Source organism: Tachyglossus aculeatus, chromosome Y4 (genome assembly GCF_015852505.1).
Source record: "Tachyglossus aculeatus isolate mTacAcu1 chromosome Y4, mTacAcu1.pri, whole genome shotgun sequence".
Taxonomy (NCBI): Eukaryota; Metazoa; Chordata; class Mammalia; order Monotremata; family Tachyglossidae; genus Tachyglossus; species Tachyglossus aculeatus.
The window spans coordinates 8,226,013-8,248,698 of NC_052096.1; the positions used below are offsets into that span (position 1 = coordinate 8,226,013).

The 22,686-nt window shown below is 48.1% G+C and overlaps 1 protein-coding gene and 7 non-coding genes across 8 annotated transcripts; 5 read left to right on the plus strand and 3 right to left on the minus strand.

The window, feature by feature from the left end:
• Positions 1–34: 34 nt before the first annotated feature.
• On the minus strand, positions 35–107 carry TRNAR-CCG. Its single transcript has one exon. It is a non-coding gene; the product is annotated as a tRNA-Arg (tRNA).
• Positions 108–1,737: 1,630 nt separating this feature from the next.
• On the plus strand, positions 1,738–1,811 carry TRNAI-AAU. Its single transcript has one exon. It is a non-coding gene; the product is annotated as a tRNA-Ile (tRNA).
• Positions 1,812–3,666: 1,855 nt separating this feature from the next.
• Positions 3,667–3,749, minus strand: TRNAL-CAG. Its single transcript has one exon. It is a non-coding gene; the product is annotated as a tRNA-Leu (tRNA).
• A 1,945-nt stretch (positions 3,750–5,694) lies between these two features.
• TRNAN-GUU lies at positions 5,695–5,768 on the minus strand. The gene has a single exon. It is a non-coding gene; the product is annotated as a tRNA-Asn (tRNA).
• A 1,268-nt stretch (positions 5,769–7,036) lies between these two features.
• TRNAA-CGC lies at positions 7,037–7,108 on the plus strand. Its single transcript has one exon. It is a non-coding gene; the product is annotated as a tRNA-Ala (tRNA).
• A 2,166-nt stretch (positions 7,109–9,274) lies between these two features.
• Positions 9,275–17,256, plus strand: LOC119947065 (40S ribosomal protein S3a). Its single transcript, XM_038768567.1, has 6 exons — positions 9,275–9,385; positions 9,517–9,620; positions 15,096–15,283; positions 16,227–16,435; positions 16,668–16,777; positions 17,086–17,256. Exons 1-6 carry the CDS (start codon positions 9,324–9,326, stop codon positions 17,205–17,207), a joined length of 795 nt encoding a protein of 264 aa, XP_038624495.1. The 5' UTR covers positions 9,275–9,323; the 3' UTR covers positions 17,208–17,256.
• Positions 15,423–15,493, plus strand: LOC119947429. Its single transcript, XR_005456501.1, has one exon. It is a non-coding gene; the product is annotated as a small nucleolar RNA SNORD73 (small nucleolar RNA).
• LOC119947430 lies at positions 16,499–16,569 on the plus strand. Its single transcript, XR_005456502.1, has one exon. It is a non-coding gene; the product is annotated as a small nucleolar RNA SNORD73 (small nucleolar RNA).
• Positions 17,257–22,686: the final 5,430 nt, after the last annotated feature.

The following is a 22,686-nucleotide window of genomic DNA, read 5'->3' on the forward strand; positions in this document are numbered from 1 at the left end:
GAGGTTGGGCGGGAGACATCGTACACAAAAGTTCCAACCACGAAGGGACTCGAACCCTCAATCTTCTGATCCGGAATCAGACGCCTTATCCATTAGGCCACGCGGTCGTACGTTAAGTTAGATTTCAGCGCAGTCCCAGTGAAGTACGAGGAGATATCCCATCACTCTATCCCTGTTTACCATCCCTCTTCTGTGCGCTTCTCAGCCGTGGATAAAAGAGAAAACCTTCCCACTTCTTCTTCCAGCTCTTCTTATGGCCCAGATCCGTTCCCGACCTCGACTGGACTCCTCATTGCTGCTTCCGCCGAGGGGCCCCAAGCCGCTCCCTAGAGTGCCAACTTGTACTTCCCAAGCGATTAGTACAGTGCTCTGCACACGGTAAGCGCTCAATAAATACGATTGAATGAATGAATGAATAGGGTCAGGGGTCGCTGTCCTGGGAGGATCGGGGGGCTGCCAGGATGGTGGGTTTTTGATGTCTGTCTCACCCCCTGATCCCGGTGTGGTTTGGGATTGTCTCTCTTCACTGATGAACTGTATTTTCCAAGCGCTTTGCACACAGTAATTGCCCAGTAAATATGAATGAGTGAATGAATGAATGGAAACGTTATTCCCGGGAGAGGAAAATCTAAAATTTAAACTTTTCGAGCCGGGGAGCTTTTGCGTTTGAGGCGAGCGTGATAACCACTACAGCACAGAAACCCATGGCGCTTTGGATCACCCGTCCCCTCTTCTCCCATGCTCTACTATAGGTAGACAACTAGATCCTCTTCTATTATTCATTCGTATTTATTCAATCGTATTTATCGAGCTATTACTGTGTGCAGAGCACTGGACTAAGCGTTTGGGAGAGGACAATTCGACAGTATACAGACACATTCCCTACCCACAACGAGCTTACAGTCTTCAGTTAAAGCAATCATTGAATTCAGAATGTTGATTATGTGCAAGAGCTTAACAAATACCATAATTATTATTATCATTAAATATCGCGAACATGATGATGACTTCTTTTGTTGTTATATTGTTCGAAGAGAGCTAGTCCTTTCTTGTTTGCAGTGAACCATGGCCCAGGCCACCCAGTTCAGGAGATTATACAACACTACAACGCTGTGGGCCTTCAGTTTGGTCTAAAGTTGATACCACACAACCACCACACTCTATCTGATTGCTTCTTAAAGGATGTGATGGCCTTTTTCATTATATTTTTATTAACTTGTCTATCATGGTATCATCGGTCCTTGTGCTGCCCAGGTAACAGAATTCTGTGACGAGTTTAGCTGTACCTGGCCATTACCAACTTTTGGTTGTGTGAACGTATTTCTTGGTCTTCCTTAAATTATATATTATAATTTTTTCATTCCTATTAATGTCTGTCTCCCCCTCTAGAATGTAAGGTCGTTATGGGCAGGGAACGTGTCTGCTAATTCTGTTGTATTGTACCCTTCCGGGTACTTGGTACAGTGCTCTGCGCTCAGTAAATACCATTGATTGATCGGTGTAGGCTGACAGATCACTTTGGTTCTCTTTAGGTAGCAGTGCTTAGAACAGTGCTTGACATATAGTAAGCGCTTAACAAATACCATTATTATTATTATTATTATTATTATTATTATCATATCATCAGTCCATACAGATTGGCTGTTTCAGGGTACCAGTTGGAACCACTTGAATTTCTTCTTGAGCTCGAAAGATTCCTAGGCTACAGATAATGGCCATTAAAAAGCTCTTTATAACGGCCGGTTAGCTCAGTTGGTTAGAGCGTGGTGCTAATAACGCCAAGGTCGCGGGTTCGATCCCCGTACGGGCCACTGATCTTTTGATCCATATTTCTTCAGCTCTAATGGAGTAACCCAAAGCCCCCGCCTATTTTTTGAAATGGAAGGCGAGATTTCTCCCCGCTAATCGGATCTGGAGAGTGACAAAGGAGGGAGACCAGACCAGAGAGTGGACTTTCTCTTTTTGTTTGTATTCACTCATTCAATCGTATTTATTGAGCACTTATCGTGTGCAGAGCACTGTACTAAGCGCTTGGGAATGTACAATACAAATTATTGTATCGTATAATATTTTCATATCTGTCTCCCTCTGTGGCCTTTAAGAGGGCAGTCATCATGTGTACTAACTCCACCATACTCTAAACAAAGTGCACAGTGGACAGTATTGATTTGGTTGGTTAGAGAGCGTGGCGTGTGTCCTCTAGACTATAAGCTCGTTGTGGGCAGGGCATGTGTCTGTTTTATTGTTCCATTATACTCTCCCCAGGGCTCAATACAGCACTCTGCATGCAGTAAGCATAAGCACTCAGTAAATATAATTGACTGCCCTGGTGGGTCAAGCTAGTTGTGGACAGGGAATGTGTCTGTTTATTGTTGTCTTGTCCTCTCCCAAGCGCTTAGTACAATGCTTTGCATACAGTAAGTGCTCAATAAATACGATTGATTGATAGATTGATTGGGGACTGCAGCAGGCCTGAACAGGAGCTGGGAGACTCAGCCGTGACTGGAAAGGTAAAGGAGAAAGACCTTCAGATCGGTCTGAAATCTGGTGCCACAATGCTACCACACTCTGCTTGACTGCCTTCAAAAGGATGTTTTGGCCCTCTTTATAATAATAATAATAATAATAATAATGGCATTTATTAAGCACTTACTACATGCAAAGCACTGTCCTAAGTGCTGGGGAGGTTACAAGGTGATCAGGTTGTCCCAGGGGGGGCTCACAGTCCTAATCCCCATTTTACAGATTAGGTAACTGAGGCCCAGAGAAGTGAAGTGACTTGCCCTAAGTCGCACAGCTGACAAGTGGCAGAGGTGGGATTTGAACCCGTGATCTCTGACTCAAAAGCCTGGGCTTTTTCCACTGATACTGACTTGTCTCTCACGGTGCTATTGAGTTTTGTGCTGCCTAGGTAACAGAATTCTATGACGACGATTCGCTCTGGACAATACAAACTTTTCTTTGTATGAATATCTTCCCTGGTCCGGGCTGGCAGATCACCTCAGCTCTCTTTAAATAATAATACTAATCGTGGTATTTGTTGAACACTTACTGTGGGCCAGGCACTGCTCTAAAGGCTGGGGTGGATACAAGGAAACCGTGTTGGATACAGTTCCTGTTCCTCGTGGGGTCCACAGTCTCGATGAAGTAACCAAGGCACAGAGAAGTGAAGTGACTTGGACAAGGTCACACAGCAGAAAAGTGGCAGAACCAAGATTAGATACTTCTTCAGTCTGCAAATGGTTTATAATAATCAATCAGTTAATCAATTGATTGTATTGAGCAATTACTGGGTGAGGAGCACTGTACTAAGCACTTGAGAGAGCCCAATATAAGAGACTTGGTAAATGCAACTTCTCCAGGAAACCATTCCTAACTAATTTCTCCTCTCCCTTCACCTTTTCCTTCTGCATTGCATAATGGACAAAGCATGTGCCTGCGAGTCACAAGGTCTGGGTTCTAATCTCATGTCCAACTCGTTTTGCATGTACCCATCCCAGTGCTTAGTACAGTGACTAGCACATAGTAAGCACTTAATAAACACCACAATTATTAAATGAAACTAGTGACCTCCCGAAGGCGCGAAGACTAGAAAGGGCATAGCCGGAGACAGAGGTGGATTCAAAATCGTTTCCGTCATCACTTTGGGTGTGGAAAAACAACACCTGTCAGAAGTGGGATTCGAACCCACGCCTCCAGGGGAGACTGCGACCTGAACGCAGCGCCTTAGACCGCTCGGCCATCCTGACTCATACTTCACTCCACATACTAGATACTTATAAACTTTCCAAATATAGCCATTTCCTCGTCTTCTTTGCTTAAATATCTTCCTGTACAATTCATTCATGCATTCATTCATTCGCACTTATTGAGTGCTCACAGTGTGCAAAGCACTGTACAGAGCACTTGGGAGAGTACAATCCAACAATAAACAGGTACATTCCCCGTCTACAACAAGTTTACAGTCTAAGGGGGGAAGAACAGACACATTCCCTGTCCAGGAGGGGATAGATGGGGGCATTCATTCATTCATTCATTCAATCGTATTTATTGAGCGCTTCCTGTGTGCAGAGCACTGTACTAAGCGCTTGGGAAGTACAGGTTGGCAACTTCCCAATTTGGGCAATTTGGTCAATTTGGGAAAGTGGCTTTCTACGTGCCAGGCACTGTACTATTTATTTATTTATTACTCTATTATTTTATTATTACTCTATTTATTTATTACTCTATTTATTTATTACTCTATTTATTTTACTTGTACATATCTATTCTATTTATTTTATTTTGTTAGTACGTTTGGTTTTGTTCTCTGTCTCCCCCTTTTAGACTGTGAGCCCACTGTTGGGCAGGGACTGTCTCTATATGTTGCCAATTTGTACTTCCCAAGCGCTTAGTACAGTGCTCTGCACACAGTAAGTGCTCAATAAATACGATTGATGATGATGATGATGATGTACTAAGCACTGGGGTGAATACAAGCGAATAGGGTTGGACATATTCCCGCATGGCACTCACAGTCTTAATCCCAGCTTTTAGAACAGTGCCTTGCACATAGTAGGCGTGTAATAAATGCCATTATTATTATTATTACAGATAAGGAAACTGAGGCACAGAGAAGTGACGTGACAGAATAATAATGCTATGGTATTTGTTAATTGTTTACTCAGCGCCAGGCACTGTACTAAGCGCTGGGGTTGATACAAAATAATCAGATTGGACACAGTCCATGCCCCACATGGGGCTCACAGTCTTAATCCCCATTTAACAGATAAGGAAACTGCGACAGAGAAGTGTAGTGATTTATTAGAATAATAACAATGACATGGTATTTGTTAAGCGTTTACTGTGTGCCAGGCACTGTAATAAGAGCTGGGGAAGATACAAGATAATCAGGTTATACACCATCCATCATCATCATCATCATCAATCGTATTTATTGAGCGCTTACTGTGTGCAGAGCACTGTACTAACCGCTTGGGAAGTACAAGTTGGCAACATATAGAGACAGTCCCTACCCAGCAGTGGGCTCACAGTCTAAAAGGGGGAGACAGAGAACAAAACCAAACATACTAACAAAATAAAATAAATAGAACAGATATGTACAAGCAAAATAAATAAAAAATTAAATAGAGTAATAAATATGTACAAACATATATACATATATACAGGTGCTGTGGGGAAGGGAAGGAGGTAAGATGGGGGGGAAGGAGAGGGGGACGAGGGGGAAACCCATGCCCCACATGGGTCTCACGATCTTAATCCCATTTTCTTACATACGAGGTAACTGAGGCACAGAAAAGTTAAGTGACTTGCCCAAGGTCACACAACAGACAAGTGGTACAGTCTTGATTAGAACCCAAGAAAGACTTCTTAGGACCGTGGTAGGGGTGGAAGAGGAAGGGAAAGGGCAGAGGACGGGGACAAGCAGATACACGCCCTCCCTGGCCCGTATGGGCCCCCAGTATAAGTCGTGGAGTTCAGATCTAGAAACAATATTTAAAAGTATAAATATAAACAATATTTCAAACTCCGAATTTTAAAGCAGTTAGTTGGCAAGTAGCAAGAAGCAAAGTATTGCTGAGAATTGCCGTTGGAGGTGATTATGGGTGGGCGAAGGGACGAGAGTGAAAGGTGTTGATCAGAGTGAATCAGGTGAGAGAAATATAAACTCTTTTTAATTATTTAAAAACGTAGCGTCCCTGGGTGGGCTCGAACCACCAACCTTTCGGTTAACAGCCGAACGCGCTAACCGATTGCGCCACAGAGACGTTGCTTCTACTGAATTTTCCGTTATTCCTCCTCATCCCGATGATACCAGAAACTTAATCTAGATATCAGATTTTTTCCATGAGGCCTTCCCTAATTTCTCAACTTCCTACCCTACTCCCTCCACCTTCTGCTTTCTTATCCATGTAAGGCCTCAATCCCTTAAATACTCACCCCACCTCCCCCCCACAGCACCTTTGTAAAAATAATAATAACAATAATAATATTTGTTAAGCGCTTACATAATTATTACCTTTGCAATAATAATAATTATGGTATTTGTTAAGCACTCACTACGTAACAAGCACACTTCTAAGTACTGGGGCAGATACAGGATAATCAGACTGTCCCACATGGGGCTCACACTTTTATACCCCATTTTCCAGATGAGGTAATCAATCAATCAATCAATCAATCGTATTTATTGAGCACTTACTGTGTGCAGAGCACTGTACTAAGCGCTTGGGAATTACAAGTTGGCAACATATAGAGACAGTCCCTACCCAACAGTGGGCTCACAGTCTAGAATGGGGAATAATAATAATGGCATTTGTTAAGCGCCTACTATCATCATCAATCGTATTTATTGAACGCTTACTGTGTGCAGAGCACTGTACTAAGCGCTTGGGAAGTACAAATTGGCAACATATAGAGACAGTCCCTACCCAACAGTGGGGCCTTTGCACATAGTTGCACACTGTTCTAAGCGCTGGGGAGGTTACAAGGTGATCATGTTGTCCCACGGGGGGCTCAGTTTTAATCCCCATTTTACAGATTTACATTTTCCAGGTAACTGAGGCACACAGAAGTTAAGTGACTTGCCCAGGGTTATACAGCAGACAGTTGGTGGAGTCGGAATTAGAACCCAGGTTCTCTGACTCCCAAGCCCGGGCTCTTTCTACTAAGCCACGCTGCTTCTCTCTCAGTTTTTAGAACAGTGCTTGGCATTCATTCATTCACTCGTACTTATTGAGCGCTTACTGTAGGCAGAGCACTGTACTAAGCGCTTGGAAAGTACAATTCGGCAACAGAGGCAATCCCTGCCCAACAACGGGCTCACAAATAAAACAACAACAATACTACTACTACTACTACTACTACTACTACTACTACTACTACTACTACTACTACTACTACTACTACTACTACTACTACTACTAAACAACCTATGTGCCGCGGGCTACTTTAATCCCCAATCCAACCTTACCCAATAAAGGTGGAAAAGGAAAGTTTTGGCAGGAAAGGGTGCGCAGAGAGGCGTCCTATAAGTGGGGATGTAGCTCAGTGGTAGAGCGCATGCTTCGCATGTATGAGGTCCCGGGTTCGATCCCCGGCATCTCCATAATTTTTCTTTTTTCCCCCCTCTTACACTTCAGCCTGGCCCTGGCAACCTTGCCGCCCTCCACTTCCTTTTCCTATTATTATCATTATTAACACAAATAATTATGGTATTTTTTAAGCGCTTACCGTGTGCCAGGCACTTTACTAAGCGCTGCCGTGGCTAGAAGCAGCATCAGAACGCGGTCTTGGGAGTCAGAGGTCGTGGCTTCTAATCCCGGCTCCACCGCTTGTCCGCTGTATGATTTAGGGCAAGCCACTTCACTTCTCGGGGCCTCAGTTTACCTCATCTGGAAAATGGGAATGAAGACTGTGAGCCCCACGTGGGACAACCTGATGACCTTGTATCTACCCCAGCTCTTGGCACATAGCGCTTAACAAATACCACTATTATTATTATTTTCCTCTCTCTATATGTCGCCAACTTGTACTTCCCAAGCGTTTAGTACAGTGCTCTGCACACAGTAAGCGCTCAATAAATAAGATTGACTGAATGAATGATTATTATTATTATTGACTGTGAGCTCGTTGTAGGCAGGGAATGTGTTTGATGTTATAGTGTACTCTCCCAATAGTTTATTACAATGCTTTGCACGCAGCAAGCGCTCAATAAATGCGATTGTTATTAATAATAATATACGCAAAGCGGGTTGGAAACAGCGCTTAGTACAGTGGGGAAGCAACGTGGCTCAGTGGAAAAAGCCCGGGCTTTGGAGTCAGAGGCCGTGGGTTCAAATCCCGCTCCGCCACTTAATAATAATAATGATGGCATTTGTTAAGCGCTTACTATGTGCAAAGCACTGTTCTAAGCACCACTTGTCAGCTGTGTGACTTTGGGCAAGTCACTTCACTTCTCTGAGCCTCAGTTCCCTCATCTGTAAAATGGGGGTGAAGACTGTGAACCCCTCGTGGGACAACCTGATCACCTTGTATCTACCCCAGCGGTTAGAACAGTGCTTGGCACAAAGTAAACGCTTAATACCAACATTATTATTACCGGGCACATAGTAAGCGCTTAACAAATAACATAACAGTCCTTCCTCTCCCCCTCGTCCCCCCTCCATCCCCCCATCTTACCTCCTTCCCTTCCCCACAGCACCTGTATATATGTTTGTACATATTTATTACTCTATTCATTTATTTTGCTTGTACACATCTATTCTCTTTATTTTATTTTGTTAGTATGTTTGGTTTTGTTCTCTGTCTCCCCCTTTTAGACTGCGAACCCACTGTTGGGTAGGGACTGTCTCTATGTGTTGCCAACTTGTAGTTCCCAAGCGCTTAGTACAGCGCTCTGCACACAGTAAGCGCTCAATAAATACGATTGATGATGATACGTTGCCAACTTGTACTTCCCAAGCGCTTAGTACAGTGCTCTGCACACAGTAAGCGCTCAATAAATACGATTGATGATGATATGTTGCCAACTTGTACTTCCCAAGCGCTTAGTACAGCACTCTGCACACGGTAAGCGCTCAATAAATACGAGTGATTGATAACAGTCCCTGTCATCATCATCATCAATCGTATTTATGGAGCGCTTACTATGTGCAGAGCACTGTACTAAGCGCTTGGGAAGTACAAATTAATAACAACAAATAACAAATAAATAAATAACAAATAAATAAACAAATAAATAACAACAAATTAATAATAACAGTCCCTGTCCCACTTGGGGCTCGCCGCCTCAATCCCATTTTACAGATGAGGGAAGTGAACGGTCACACAGCAGACACTTTTTTTCCCCTTTTCCTCTCGCCGAGCCGTTCCCGCTAATCCATGATAGTGAGCGCTTATTTATTTTACTTGTCCCTATCTATTCTATTTATTTTATTTTGTTAGTATGTTTGGTTTTGTTCTCTGTCACCCCCTTTTAGCCTGTGAGCCCACTGTTGGGTAGGGACTGTATATGTTGCCAATTTGTACTTCCCAAGAGCTTAGTACAGTGCTCTGCACATAGTAAGCGCTCAATAAATACGATTGATTGATTGATTAATAAATGCCATTATTATTATTATTAATCAACTCTCCCCCTTCTCTTCCCCTGCCCTCCTCGACTTGGAGTTCTCGCGAGAGTTCGGGGGGGAACCTTGCCCGGGGGCCCGTGATTGGTCGGGAGCGGGGAGGGGCGTGGCCCGCCGAGGCGTGGCCCCGCCCACCTCCCCTCAACTCCACGCGCAGGCTTCACTTCCGGTCTCTTTTGCCCGGAGGCCGGCTCTATGGCGGTGGGGAAGAACAAGCGGTTGACTAAGGGTGGCAAGAAGGGGGCCAAAAAGAAGGTGTAAGTGAGGCGGCGGGGGGCTCCCCCGGGCTCGTCCCGCGGGTTTCCGGCCGCGGCGAGGGCGGGATGGCGGCGGATGGCGGCGGATGGAGCGGCGGGCCCCCCCTCTTGACTCTGCCCTTTGACCCCAGGGTGGACCCCTTCTCCAAGAAGGACTGGTACGATGTCAAGGCCCCGGCCATGTTCAATATCCGCAACATCGGCAAGACCCTGGTCACCAGGACGCAGGGAACCAGTAAGTCTGCGCAGCCTTGCTTGCGAAGGGAGAAAACGGCGTGGCCTAAGGGAGTCTGAGGACCTGGTTTCCAATCCTGCCTCCCCTCGCCTGCTGGGGGACTGGGCAAGTCACTCTTCTTAACTGTGTAATAATAATAATGATGATGGTGTTTGTTAAGCGCTTACTATGTGCAAAGCACTGTTCCAAGCGTTGGGGAGGTTACAAGGTGATCAGATGGGCCCACGGGGGGCTCACAGTTTTAATCCCCATTTTACAGGTGAGGGAAGTTAAGTGACTTGCCCAAAGTCACACAGCTGACAGTTGGCAGAGCCGGTATTTGAACCCATGGCCTCTGACTCCAAAGCCCGGGCTCTTTCCTCGTCCCCCTCTCCATCCCCCCCATCTTACCTCCTTCCCTTCCCCACAGCACCTGTATATATGTTTGTACATATTTATTACTCTATTTATTTTACTCGTACATATCTATTCTATTTATTTTGTCTTGTTAGTATGCTTGGTTTTGTTCTCTGTCTCCCCCTTTTAGACTGTGAGCCCACTGTTGGGTAGGGACTGTCTCTATATGTTGCCAACTTGTACTTCCCAAGCGCCTAGTACAGTGCTCTGCACACAGTAAACGCTCAATAAATAGGACTGATTGATTGATTGATTTCCACTGAACCACGTTGCTTCTCCAACTGTATCACTGGCTGTCTCCCCCCCCCCCCCCCCCCCCACACATAATAATAGTAATAGTTACGGTATTTGCTAAGCGCTTACTATGTGTAAAGCACTGTTCTAAGGGCTGAGGAGGTTACAAGGTGATCAGCTGCTTTTGTGATACATGATGATATTAAGCGCTTACCGTGCGAAGCACTGTTCTAAGAGCTGGGGGGGATACGAGGTGTTCTGGTTGTCCCACGTGGGACTCACGGTCTTAATCCCCATTTTCCAGATGAGGTAACTGAGGCACAGAGAAGTGAAGTGACTTAACCAAAGTCACACAGCTGACAAGTGGCGGAATCGGGATTAGAACCCATGACCTCTGACTCCCAAGCCTGTGCTCTTTCCACTGAGCCACGCTGCTTCTCTGCATGATAATCTGCTACTTCTCCATATTAATAATAATGATGGTATTTGTTAGCGCTTATTATGTGCCAATCATTGTTCTAGCAACAGTGCAACCGCTGGGGGGGGTTACAAGGTAATCAAGTTGTCCCACATGGGGCTCACAGTCTTAATCCCCATTTTACAGATGAGGTAACTGAGGCACAGAGAAGTTAAGTGACTTGCCCAAAGTCACACAACTAACAAGTGGAAGGGCCGGGCGCTTTGGGAAGCAGCAAGTCACTTGACTTAGAGAAGCACTGTGGCCTAGTGGATAGAGCACAGGCCTGGGGGTTAGAAGGACTTGCTTTCTAATACCGGCTTGCCTGCTGTGTGACCTCGTGCAAGGCACATAACTTCTCTGTGCCTCAGGTATCTCATCTGCAAAATGGGGATAGAGACTGTCCCATTAGATTTGCTTGCATCTACCCCAGCGCTTAGAAGAGTGCTTCACACATAGTAAACACTTAACAAATACCATCATTGTTATTACTCTCTGCCTCATCTGTAAAATGGGCGTTAAGACTGTGAGCCCCATGTGCAACATTGACACCACTGTGATTAACTTGTATTTCCACACTTAGTACAGTTTCGGCACATAGTAAGCACGTAACAAATACCATTTTTTAAAAAGCAGCACATCTGGAGCCCTGGGGTCATTTGCTTCCTGCACTGATCGACTCAGGGATGTAGCTGGATCCTTCTCCACATTCTGTGGCAACCAGCATTTTGGTAGCAACCTGACAATCACTCAGTCAGTTGTATTTATTGAGGGTTTACTGTGTGCAGAGTAAAGTGCTTGGGAGAGGACAGTATAACAGATACATTCCCTGATCACAACAAGTTTACAATCTCGAGGAGGCAGATATTAATAGAAATAAATCAGTGACAGATATGGACATAAGTGCTGAGGGGCTGGGAGGGGGGTTGAATGAAGGGAGCCAGTCAAGGTGATGCAGAAGGGAGAGAGGGAAGAGGAAAGGAGGGTGCTGTCAGGGAAGGCCTCTTGGAGGAGGTGTGCCTTTAATAAGGCTTTGAAGTGGAGGAGAGTCATTGTCAGATATGAGGAAGGAGGGTGTTCCAGGTCAGAGGCAGGATGTGGGTGGTGAGATAAACGAGATTGGGGTACAGTGAGGAGAGGTTAGGATTTTCGGGCAGGGTGTTTAGGAGCACCCCTCATTCTGCTTCCTGCCCGTACTGGGGTAATGGACCAAGCAGTGAAGTGGCAAAGAGGCAGGCTGTATTTGTACCCCAGGAACAGTGCGGGCAGGAGGACCTGGAACCCATTTTCCATTGGGTAGGACCAGGGAACTCCTTGGAATCTGAGAGGATGGGGTAGGGTGTCAGGCACGGGATGGGAAGCTAAAGGGACAGGGATCGAGTCTTTATAGAACCCGCGCCTGGGGGAGGCAGAAGGACCTGAGTTCTACTCCAAGCTTCACCACTTGTCTGCTCTGTGACCTTGGACAAGTCACTTCAGTGCCTCAGTTATGTCATCTGTAAAATAGGGATTAAGACTGTGGAAGCCCTTTGTGGGACAGGGACTGTGTCCAACCTGATTACCTTGTATGTACTCTAGGTCTTAATCCGGTGCCTGGCCCATAGTAAGTGCTTAACAAATACCACAGTTGTAGTTATTGCCCAGTGGTTAGTAGAGTGTCCTGCACTGTACTAAGCTCAGGGGTAGATACAAGCTAATCAGTTTGAACACTATCCATCACCCACGTGGGGCTCATAGTCTTCATTCCCATTTTACAGAATTGGGAACTGAGGCCCAGAGGAAGTGAAGTGACTTGTCCAAGGTCGCACGGCAGACAATTGGTGGAGCCAGGAGTAGAACCCAGGTCCTGGTTTAAGGAAAGCAGACTTGTTGGCCTAAGAAGACATTCTGGTTGGTGTGCGTCTGGTCCAGTAGGAGCGATCAGCTAGCTACTGGACTACAGAGGCACTGTACTAGATGCTTGGAGGCGGTACAGACGTAAGACCCACCTCTGAGAAGTTACAGTCCGACAGGGCAGACAAGCGGTCCTTCTGAGTGGCATGCTTTGCACGTAGTAAACACTTAATAAATGCCATCATCATTATTATTATTTTTTTTATAGAACAGTATTTGTTGAGCACTTACTATGTGCCAGGCATGGTACTGAGGTAGACACAAGCTATTCAGGTTGGATTCAGTCGCTGTTCCACCTGGGGCTCACAGTCTGATTAAGAAAAAGGGCAGGCCTGGGAGTCGGGATTGGGGTTCTAATCCCGGCTCTGCCACTCGTTTGCCGCGTGACCTTAGGCAAGTCACTTCACTTCTCTGTGCCTCGGTTACCTCATCTGCAAAGTGGGGGTGAAGAGTGAGCTCTGTGTGGCCAACCTGATTAACTTGTTTCTACTTCAGTGCTTAGTACAGTGCCTGGCACACAATAAGCTCTTTAAAAATACCGTTAAAAAAAAAACAGGCATTGAATCCCCATTTTACAGTTGAGGAAACCAAAGCACAGAAAAGCAACTTGCCTGAGGTTACCCAGTACACAGGTGGCAGAGGCTGGATTAGAACCCAGGTACTCTAACTCTCAGGCCCGTGCTGCTTCTCTTGCGTGTGTTCTGTTATATTCTTCCAAGCCTTGTGCCACATAGGCCCTCAATAAATAATAATAATAATGGCATTTATTAAGTGCTTACTATGTGCAAAGCACTGTTCTAAGACCTGGGGAGGTTACGGGGTGATCAGGTTGTCCCACGGGGGGCTCACAGCCTTAATCCCCATTTTTCAGATGAGGGAACTGAGGCACAGAGGAAGAGAAGTGACTTGCTCAAAGTCACACAGCTGACAGGTGGTGGAGCTGGGATTTGAACCCATGACCTCTGACTCCAAAGCCCTGGCTCTTGCCACTGAGCCACGCTGCTTCTCTTCTAATAAATACCTTAGCTACTAGCTAAGTGGGTGCGTATTCACCAGCAGTAGGAGCGAGAACTTATAGGGGTAATAGGCGTACAGGAATGAAGATATTTTTCAGTCATTTGTTGGGCATCAACTCTGCGCAGAAGTCTGAGAGGGCAGTTCGGGGGTATACACTTAAATGAGGAGACAAGATCCCACCGCTAAAGGAGTTTATACCGTAGTTGGGGAGGAGACTAAAACAACTTACAGGTAGAAGAAATAAGGAGTATAAAAATAGGGGTGTAAGCTCCTCCGTTCATTCATTGTCAGTCGTATTCATTGAGCGCTCACTGTGTGCCGAGCACTGTACTTAGCGCTTGGAAAGTACAATTTGGCAACAGATAGAGACAATCTCTACCCAACAATGGGCTCTCAGTCTAAAAGGGGGAGACAGACAACAAAAAAAGCTCACAACAGTTCCTTGTGAGCTGGGAACATAACTGCCCACTCTGTTCTATTGTACTCTCCCAAGCGGCGCTTAGTATGGTGGTTTGCACTTAGTAAGCACTCAGTAAATACCATTGATGGGGATAAGTGCTACTGGGAGCATGGCCTAGTGGAAAGAGCATGGGCCTGGGTGTCAGATCCTGGATACTCCTCCACATCCCTGCTTTGTGGCCTTGGGCAAGTCACCTGACTTCTCAGCGCCTCAATTGCTTCATCTGTAAAATGGGGATTAAGATTAGGAGGTCTCTGTAGGACAGGGACTGTGACCAACCTGATTCGCTTATATCTCCCCCAGTGCTTAGAACAGTGCTTGGCATTTGGTACTTACAATATTTGGGACAATGCTTGGTATTTGGCACTTAGCAAGTACTGTAATTATTGTAAACTACCAAAAACTGACAGGACTTGGAAGTCGGGTGGGGGTGGTTTGCAAGTTTAAATCAGGAATTGCGTGCTGCAGGGGTGATTCGATTGTGGGGGGAGGGGGAGAGGAGGATTTTCTTGACTAACGAGCAACAAGCCTGTAAATTATAATAATTGTGGTATTTATTAAGCGCCTACTTCATGCCGAGCACTGTAGATACAAAATAATCATGTTGGACTCAGTCCCATGTGAGGTTCACGGTCTAATGAGACTGGGTAAGAACCAGATGGCAATGATAATAATTGTGGTGTTAAGCGCTTACCGTGTACCAGCCACTGTACTAAGCGCTGAGGTGGATACAAGCAAATCAGGTGGAACACAATCTCTGTCCCATATGGGGCTCCCATTCTCAATCCCCATTTTCAGGGTGAGGTAACTGAGGACCAGAGAAGTAAAGTGACCTGATTAAGGTCAGTTGGAGCCAGGATTAGAACTCATGACCTTTTGACTCCAGGGCCTATGCTGTACCCACTTTGCAAGGGGACCAGTCTGGGAAGGGCTCCTGGAGGAAGTGACTTGGGGTTCCGGGGAGGGGCTGGAGAGGGGATTCTCTCCTTCAGCCCGCTCCCATCCTCCCGCCCTGTAGAGATCGCATCTGACGGCCTCAAGGGCCGGGTGTTTGAGGTGAGTCTGGCTGACCTGCAGAATGACGAAGTGGCCTTCCGCAAATTCAAGCTCATCACCGAGGATGTCCAGGGCAAGAACTGTCTGACCAATTTCCACGGGATGGACCTGACCCGCGACAAGATGTGTTCCATGGTCAAGAAGTGGCAGGTGGGCCTGGTACCTGGTTGCGGGAGAGAGCCCTCTGGAAAATCCGGCCCGGTTTGGGGGGGACGATGCGGGGTGGGGTGTCAACAGGGCCCTAGTGGTCCCCAGACCGGTTCTCCTGAGAGGGCACGAGAGGGGTGGGGATACGTGATGACAAAATGTTTCGGTCCCAAATGATGTCCCGTGATTTGACTGTTGCATTTTTCTGACGTCCCGATTCTGGGGGGTGCCGGGGTGGAGGCAGGGACTGTCTTGGGACCCCGGTTATCGAGCAGTCATACTCATTGACTGCTTTGTGTATGCAGAGCACTGTACTAAGCGCTTGGGAGAGTGCAATAGAAGAGTTAAGTGCTTAGTACAGTGCTCTGCACATAGCGCTGAATAAATCCGATTGAATGGGAGAATCGGAGCTTGCAGAATCTGCAGGTGTTGGGGGGGGCGGCTGCAGGGCATTCTGGATAAAAGGCGGGTTGGACCAGTCTACTTGGCGGGGATGGCTGGGTTTGGGGAGGTCACTTGTGGGCTGTGACCCTGCTTTCGCTCAGACCATACTATGCGCGTGTGAATTGACTCTTCCCGGGGAAAGCAGAGGAGATGAGTAGGAACTGGAGAACTGGGACTGGTGAAAAATGGGGATGTGGAGAAGAATTTGGGCTCCCAAGGAATAACGTAAAGCAAGGGAGGGGGTAAGGTGGGACTTCCAAAGGAGAGGATCGTGTGGGATGGGCAAGCCCAGTTTGATGGACAGCTGTCATGGGCTCTCCCCCGGCGGGTGTCCGACGTGGTGGGAAAGTGGGAGGCTAGGAGGAGCAGGGGGGTGGGCTCAGTCTTTGGCCACTCGGACTTCTCCACGGGCCCAGTCTGGAAGCCCGCTGGCGGGGGGAGATGGGGACAGGTGGGTCTTCTCTGGCCCTGACGGCTGGCCCATCTCCGTCCCCGCCCGCAGACGATGATTGAGGCCCACGTGGACATCAAGACGACGGACGGCTACCTGCTGCGCCTCTTCTGCGTGGGCTTCACCAAGAAGCGCAACAACCAGATCCGCAAGACGTCGTACGCCCAGCACCAGCAGGTGCGCCAGATCCGCAAGAAGATGACGGAGATCATGACCCGCGAGGTGCAGACCAACGACCTCAAGGAAGTCGTCAACAAGCTGTGAGTGGCCACACGGAGGCAGGGGGGACTCCGGACCCTCGCTGGGTGGCGAAGAGGTGTGGGAATGGGTGATGACAACATGTTTCGGTCCCAGATGACGCCCAGTGATTTCACCGTTGTGATTTTCTGACGTTCCCAAGGCGGGCCTCTGCGGTGCCACCTCTTGGGGGGCGGGCCGGGACGGCGAGCGGGGCCGAGGCATCTGATAACGCGGGGGGGCCTGGGTATGCAGGATCCCAGACAGCATCGGCAAAGACATCGAGAAGGCCTGCCAGTCCATCTACCCCCTCCACGACGTCTTCGTGCGCAAAGTCAAGATGCTGAAGAAGCCCAAGTTCGAATGTGAGTGGAGCGGGACACCTTCCCATCGTCCCGTGGGTGCCGGGCGGGTCTTGGAGGTCGGGGAAAGTGTTCGATCCCATTGGGCAGAGACCATAGATGTGCTTCTGCTGTACACTCTGCATCCAAGCATCACCAATCGATCAATGAATCAGTGACATTTATTGAGCACTTAGCTGTGTGCAGAGCACTGGGCTCCCCCCCAGATATGACCTTGTCACCACCGGCGCTCTAGGCCCAGGCCTGCTGGCCCTCCCCAGGCCTGGTAGCTACCTTTGATCTCTGACCCTATCTTTCCCTCCTGTCTCCAGTGGGGAAGCTCATGGAGCTGCACGGGGAAGGCAGCGGATCCAGCAAACCATCCGGGGATGAGACGGGAGCCAAGGTGGAGCGCGCCGACGGCTACGAGCCGCCCGTCCAGGAGTCCGTCTGAGGCCGGGGCCTCCTCACGGCGTCCGTGGAATAAAGAGCTTCTCGGTTCAGTGCCGCCTGGCCCGGGCTGGTTCCTCCGGCACATCTGGCCCCGAGTGAAGTGCGGACACAACCTGGCCTCCCACAACCAGGCTTCTGAAATCCTGGAACCCTTTTACCCTTCGATCATTCATACACATTTTAAGGGCCAAGTACAAAATTCCGTACCAAACTCACGGTACTATCCATTGTCCCTCCTGCTTAGACTGAGCACCGTATGGGACAGAGATTGGGTCTGATTTGCCCACACTAATAGTCTGTACTAATAATATAATGATATTGATTAGAGAAGCAGCGTGGCCTAGTGGATAGAGCACAGGCCTGGGTGTCAGGAGGACCTGGTTTCTAATCCTGACCCTGCCGCTTGTCTGCCGTGTGATTTTGAGCAAGTCACTTTGCTTCTCTTTGCCTCAGTTACCTCATCTGTAAAATTGGGATTAAGACTGTAAGCCCTATGTGAGACACGGCCTGTGTCCAACCCAATACAGTGCAGTAGGAGGGACAGCGGGCATTGAATCCCCATTTTACAGTTGAGGAAACTAAGGCCCAGAGAAGTGACATGACTTGCCCAAGGTCACCCAGTAGGAAAATGGCAGAGTCAGGATCAGAACCCAGGCCCCGGGCTCTTCACTCTGCTTCACATGCTTCGTATATCTACCCCAGCACTTCATATACAGTGCTGAGCACATACTAACAAACACCGTAGTCGTTATTAATATCCATGGTATTAAGTGCTTATTAGGGGCTAGGCATTGAAAGAAGCACTGGGGTGAATACAGTCCCTGTTTCACGAAGGGCTCACAGTCTCGATCCCCATTTTACAGATGAGGTCACTGAGGGTCAGAGAAGAGAAATGACTTGCCCAAAATCACACAGGAGGCAAGTGGCAGAGCTGGGATTAGAACCCTTGATCTTCTGACTCGGGGGCCCATGGTCTATCCACAGTGCTGTGCTGCTTCCCATACAGTACTCTGCACAGAGGGCTCACCTACCAGCTACTGATGGCCGAGCACTGTACTAAGCATTTGGGAGAGTCCAAGGACACAGAATTAGTAGACCCATTCCCCCGTGGCACCTGAGCACTTGGCCAAGGAGAATCCAGTTAGGATTTGTCTTGCTTCCCCTTGAGCAGCTTACCCATCATCATCGTCATCAATCGTATTGAGCGCTTACTGTGTGCAGAGCACTGTACTAAGCTCTTGGGAAGTACAAGTTGGCAACATATAGAGACAGTCCCTACCCAACAGTGGGCTCACAGTCTAAAATGGGGAGACAGAGAACAAAACCAAACATACTAACAAAATAAAATAAATAGAATAGATTTGTACAAGTAAAATAATAAATAGAGTAATAAATATGTACAAACATATATACATATATACAGGTGTTGTGGGGAAGGGAAGGAGGTAAGATGGGGGATGGAGAGGGGGACGAGGGGGAGAGGAAGGAAGGGGCTCAGTCTGGGAAGGCCTCCTGGAGGAGGTGAGCTCTTCTTACCCATGGGTGAAGAAGCAGAAACAGCCTAGTGGATAGACCACGGGCTGGGGAGTCCAAAGGTCATGGGTTCTAATCCCAGTTCCGCCACTTGTCTGCTGTGTGGCCTTGGGCAAGTCACTTCACGCCTCTTGCCCCCTGGGAACCTCTGCTCCTTCTAATAATAGTAGTAGGGGGTATTAATGGGTATTTTCTGCAAGGAACTCTCCAGAAGAGCCACAAGGAGGCACTATGGCCTTGGGGGCTCAACTTCAACCTTTTTCTTTCCACCCCATCCCCAGCTTCACAATTCTTGGTTGGTTTTTGTGGTATTTCACCTGTCAAGCAGCTGGAAGCACGGAGGAAGATACAGGCTAATTAGGTCGGACTCAGTGCCTGTGATGCACGGAGCTCGCACTCTAAGTAGGAGGGAGAAGAGGTATCCCCAATTGACGGTCGAGGGAACTGAGGCACAGAAATAGAGTGACTTGTCCAAGATCTCACAACACGCAGTTGGCAGAGCTGGGTTTAGAACTCAGGTCCTTCTGACTCCCGGGCCCAAGTTCTCTCCATAGGTCAGCTCTTTTTCCTGTTACTCTTGCCTCTTGTCCCAGACACCTTCCCATAGATCTGAATGGTTCACATGCAGAAACCTATAATTTTTTTGATCCATCCAGCTTTCTCAACTCATTCATTCATTGTCCTATTTACTGAGCACTTACTGTGTGCAGAGCATGCCCACTTAGCCTCCACACCCAAGCATCCTTCCCTCGACCAAATTGACGCTCTCAACACTGCCCTCTCTACTGAACTCGACTCACTCGCTCCCCATCCCTTTATTGATCTCGTACTGCTAACCCACAGCCCTAAATCGCCTGCACTGTCTGCCTCCTTCATCATCATCATCATCAATCGTATTTATTGAGCGCTTACTATGTGCAGAGCACTGTACTAAGCGCTTGGGAAGTACAAATTGGCAACATATAGAGACAGTCCCTACCCAACAGTGGGCTCACAGTCTAAAAGGGGGAGACAGAGAACAAAACCAAACATACTAACAAAATAAAATAGAATAGATATGTACAAGTAAAATAAATAAATAGAGTAATAAATATGTACAAACATATATACATATATACAGCTGCTGTGGGGAAGGGAAGGAGGTAAGATGGGGGGGATGGAGAGGGGGACGAGGGGGAGAGGAAGGAAGGGGCTCAGTCTGGAAAGGCCTCCTGGAGGAGGTGAGCTCTCAGTAGGGCCTTGAAGGGAGGAAGAGAGCTAGCTTGGCAGATGGGCAGAGGGAGGGCATTCCAGGCCCGGGGGATGACGTGGGCCGGGGTTCGATGGTGGGACAGGCGAGAACGAGGTATGGTGAGGAGATTAGCGGCGGAGGAGCGGAGGGTGCGGGCTGGGCTGGAGAAGGAGAGAAGGGAGGTGAGGTAGGAGGGGGCAAGGTGATGGACAGTCTTGAAGCCCAGGGTGAGGAGTTTCTGCCTGATGCACAGATTGATTGGTAGCCACTGGAGAGTTTTGAGGAGGGGAGTAATATGCCCAGAGCGTTTCTGGACAAAGATAATCCGGGCAGCAGCATGAAGTATGGATTGAAGTGGAGAGAAGACACGAGGATGGGAGATCAGAGAGAAGGCTGATGCAGTAGTCCAGACGGGATAGGATGAGAGCTTGAATGAGCAGGGTAGCGGAATGGATGGAGAGGAAAGGGCGGATCTTGGCAATGTTGCGGAGCTGAGACCGGCAGGTTTTGGTGACGGCTTGGATGTGAGGGGTGAATGAGAGAGCGGAGTCGAGGATGACACCAAGGTAGCGGGCTTGTGAGACGGGAAGGATGGTAGTGCCGTCAACAGAGATGGGAAAGTCAGGGAGACTCTCGTGCTCGAGCCGCAGAGCGTTGCTGGTGGAAATCTAAATATTAAGCCGACTTGGTCCACTTCGAGTTTATACTTGCATGCTTTAACGCTGCCCTCTCTTCTGCTTGGCAAAATTCTGTACCCATATTGACCCCCATGCCCATCGCCCTCGCCAGTTGGTCCAGATACTTAACTCACTCTTCAGGCTCCCATTCCTCCACCTGCCCTATTCCTTACCCCTGTGACCTGGCCACCTACTTTATTAAGAAAATTGACAATATCAGGGGTGATCTCCCTAAAATTTCCCCAACCCTTACCCGATTCTTCAACTCTCCCATCTTTCCCAGCAGTATCTCTAGAGGAGATCTGCTTTCTCTCAAGATCCACCCCGTCCAGTTGCCTGTCCAACCCTATTCCTTTGCACCTTCTTTGAACACCGCCTGCTCCCTAACTGCCATCTTCAACTCTCCAGTGGCTTCTTCCCCACTGCTTTCAAACACACCCGTGTCTTCCCTACCCTAAAAAGACCTCGCTGGACCCCATGGCTCCTTCCAGTTATTGCCCTATCTCCCTTCTACCCTTCCTCTCCAAACTCCTTGAGGGAGTCGTCTACACCTGCTGTCTCAAATTCCTCTCCTCCAGTTCTCTTCTCGACCCCCTCCAATCTGGCTTCCCCTTCACTCCACAGAAACTGCCCTCACAGGTCATCTATGATCTTGCCAAATCCAACGGCCTCTACTCCATCCTAATCCTAGACCTCTCAGCTGCCTTCGTTGTCAGCCACCCCCTTTCTGTAATTATAATCCAACCTTGGCTTCACTGACACTATCCTCTCCTGGTTCTACTCTAGCCTCTCGCGGGCTCCTCTTCTGCCAGTCCCTCGAGTTTCAGATCTGGGTCCCCATCTATTCTCCATCTACACCCACTCCCTTGGAAGACACGACTCCAAGAGGCCTTCTCCGACTAAGCCCTCCTTTCCTTTTTTCTCCCACTCCCTTCTGCATCACCCTGACTTGCTCCCTTTATTCATCCCTCCGCCTCCCAGCCCCACAGCACTTGCGTACATATCTAATTTTATTTAACTTTATTCATGTCTATCTGCCCCTGGACTGTAAGCTGGAGAGCTTGCCAAGTGGACTTGGGGGGGTGGAGAGATAGGGAGGGGAATCTGGGGGAATCAAAGGCCCAAAGTAGCCAGCTCTGTAAGTAGAAATGGAAAGAAGTCGCTTTGTCTGTGGATAACTCCCCTCTCGCCCCTTAACCTCCCTCCGTTCTGAGCAGCATGGCCTAGTGAATAGAGCTCAGGCCTGGGGATCAGAAGAATTGAGTTCCAAAACCCACTCCGCCCCTTGTCTGCTCTGTGACCCTGGGCAAGTCCCTTCAGATCTGTGCTTCCGTTCCCTCACCTAGAAAATGGTTGATACAAACCCCGGTGCTTAGTACAGTGCCTGTCACGTATTCATTCAATTATATTTACTGAGAGTTGACTATTTGCAGTGCACCATACTAAGCACTTAGAGAACACTGTAACAAACACATGGTCTCTGTCCACAATGAGCTTATAGTCTAGAGGGGAAGACAGACATTAATAGAAATAAATGACAGGGACATAAGTGCTTTGGGGCTGGGAGGGGGGATGAATGAGGGAAGCAAGTCAAGGGGATGCAGGAGTGGGAGAAGAGGAAAGGGGGCTCAGGGAATGCCTCTTGGAGGAGATGGGCCTTCAAAATACCTTTGAAGGCGGAGAAATTATCGGATTAGAGGAGGGAGGGTGGGTGTTTCAGGCCAGGGACAGGACGTGGGTGACGGCTCGGCGGCGAGACAGGCGAGATCAAGGTATGGTGTGAAAGTTTAGAGGAGTGAAGCGTGTGGGTTGGGTTGGCGTAGGCGAGTAGCCTAGTAAGCGCTTAACAAATACCATAAAAAGAAAAAAGACCCAACCTAGAGAAGTTCCATGTCGGGCTCATCTAAGCACTCAATACAGTGCTCTGCACACAGTAAGTGTTCAGTAAATAGCATCGATTGACCTAGGCGGATGGAGGCACGCCAAGCAAAGCTTTCAGGTTTGGTTCTGCCATGTCTGGGGACCCCCAGATTTGGGGG

Coding starts and splice junctions, on each gene's coding strand:
- LOC119947065 (XM_038768567.1), top strand. CDS start 9,324: ATGGCGGTGGGGAAGAACAAGCGGTTGACTAAGGGTGGCAAGAAGGGG. Junction 9,386..9,516: donor AAGGGGGCCAAAAAGAAGGT/GTAAGTGAGGCG, acceptor CTTTGACCCCAG/GGTGGACCCCTTCTCCAAGA. Junction 15,284..16,226: donor CCATGGTCAAGAAGTGGCAG/GTGGGCCTGGTA, acceptor CCCCGCCCGCAG/ACGATGATTGAGGCCCACGT.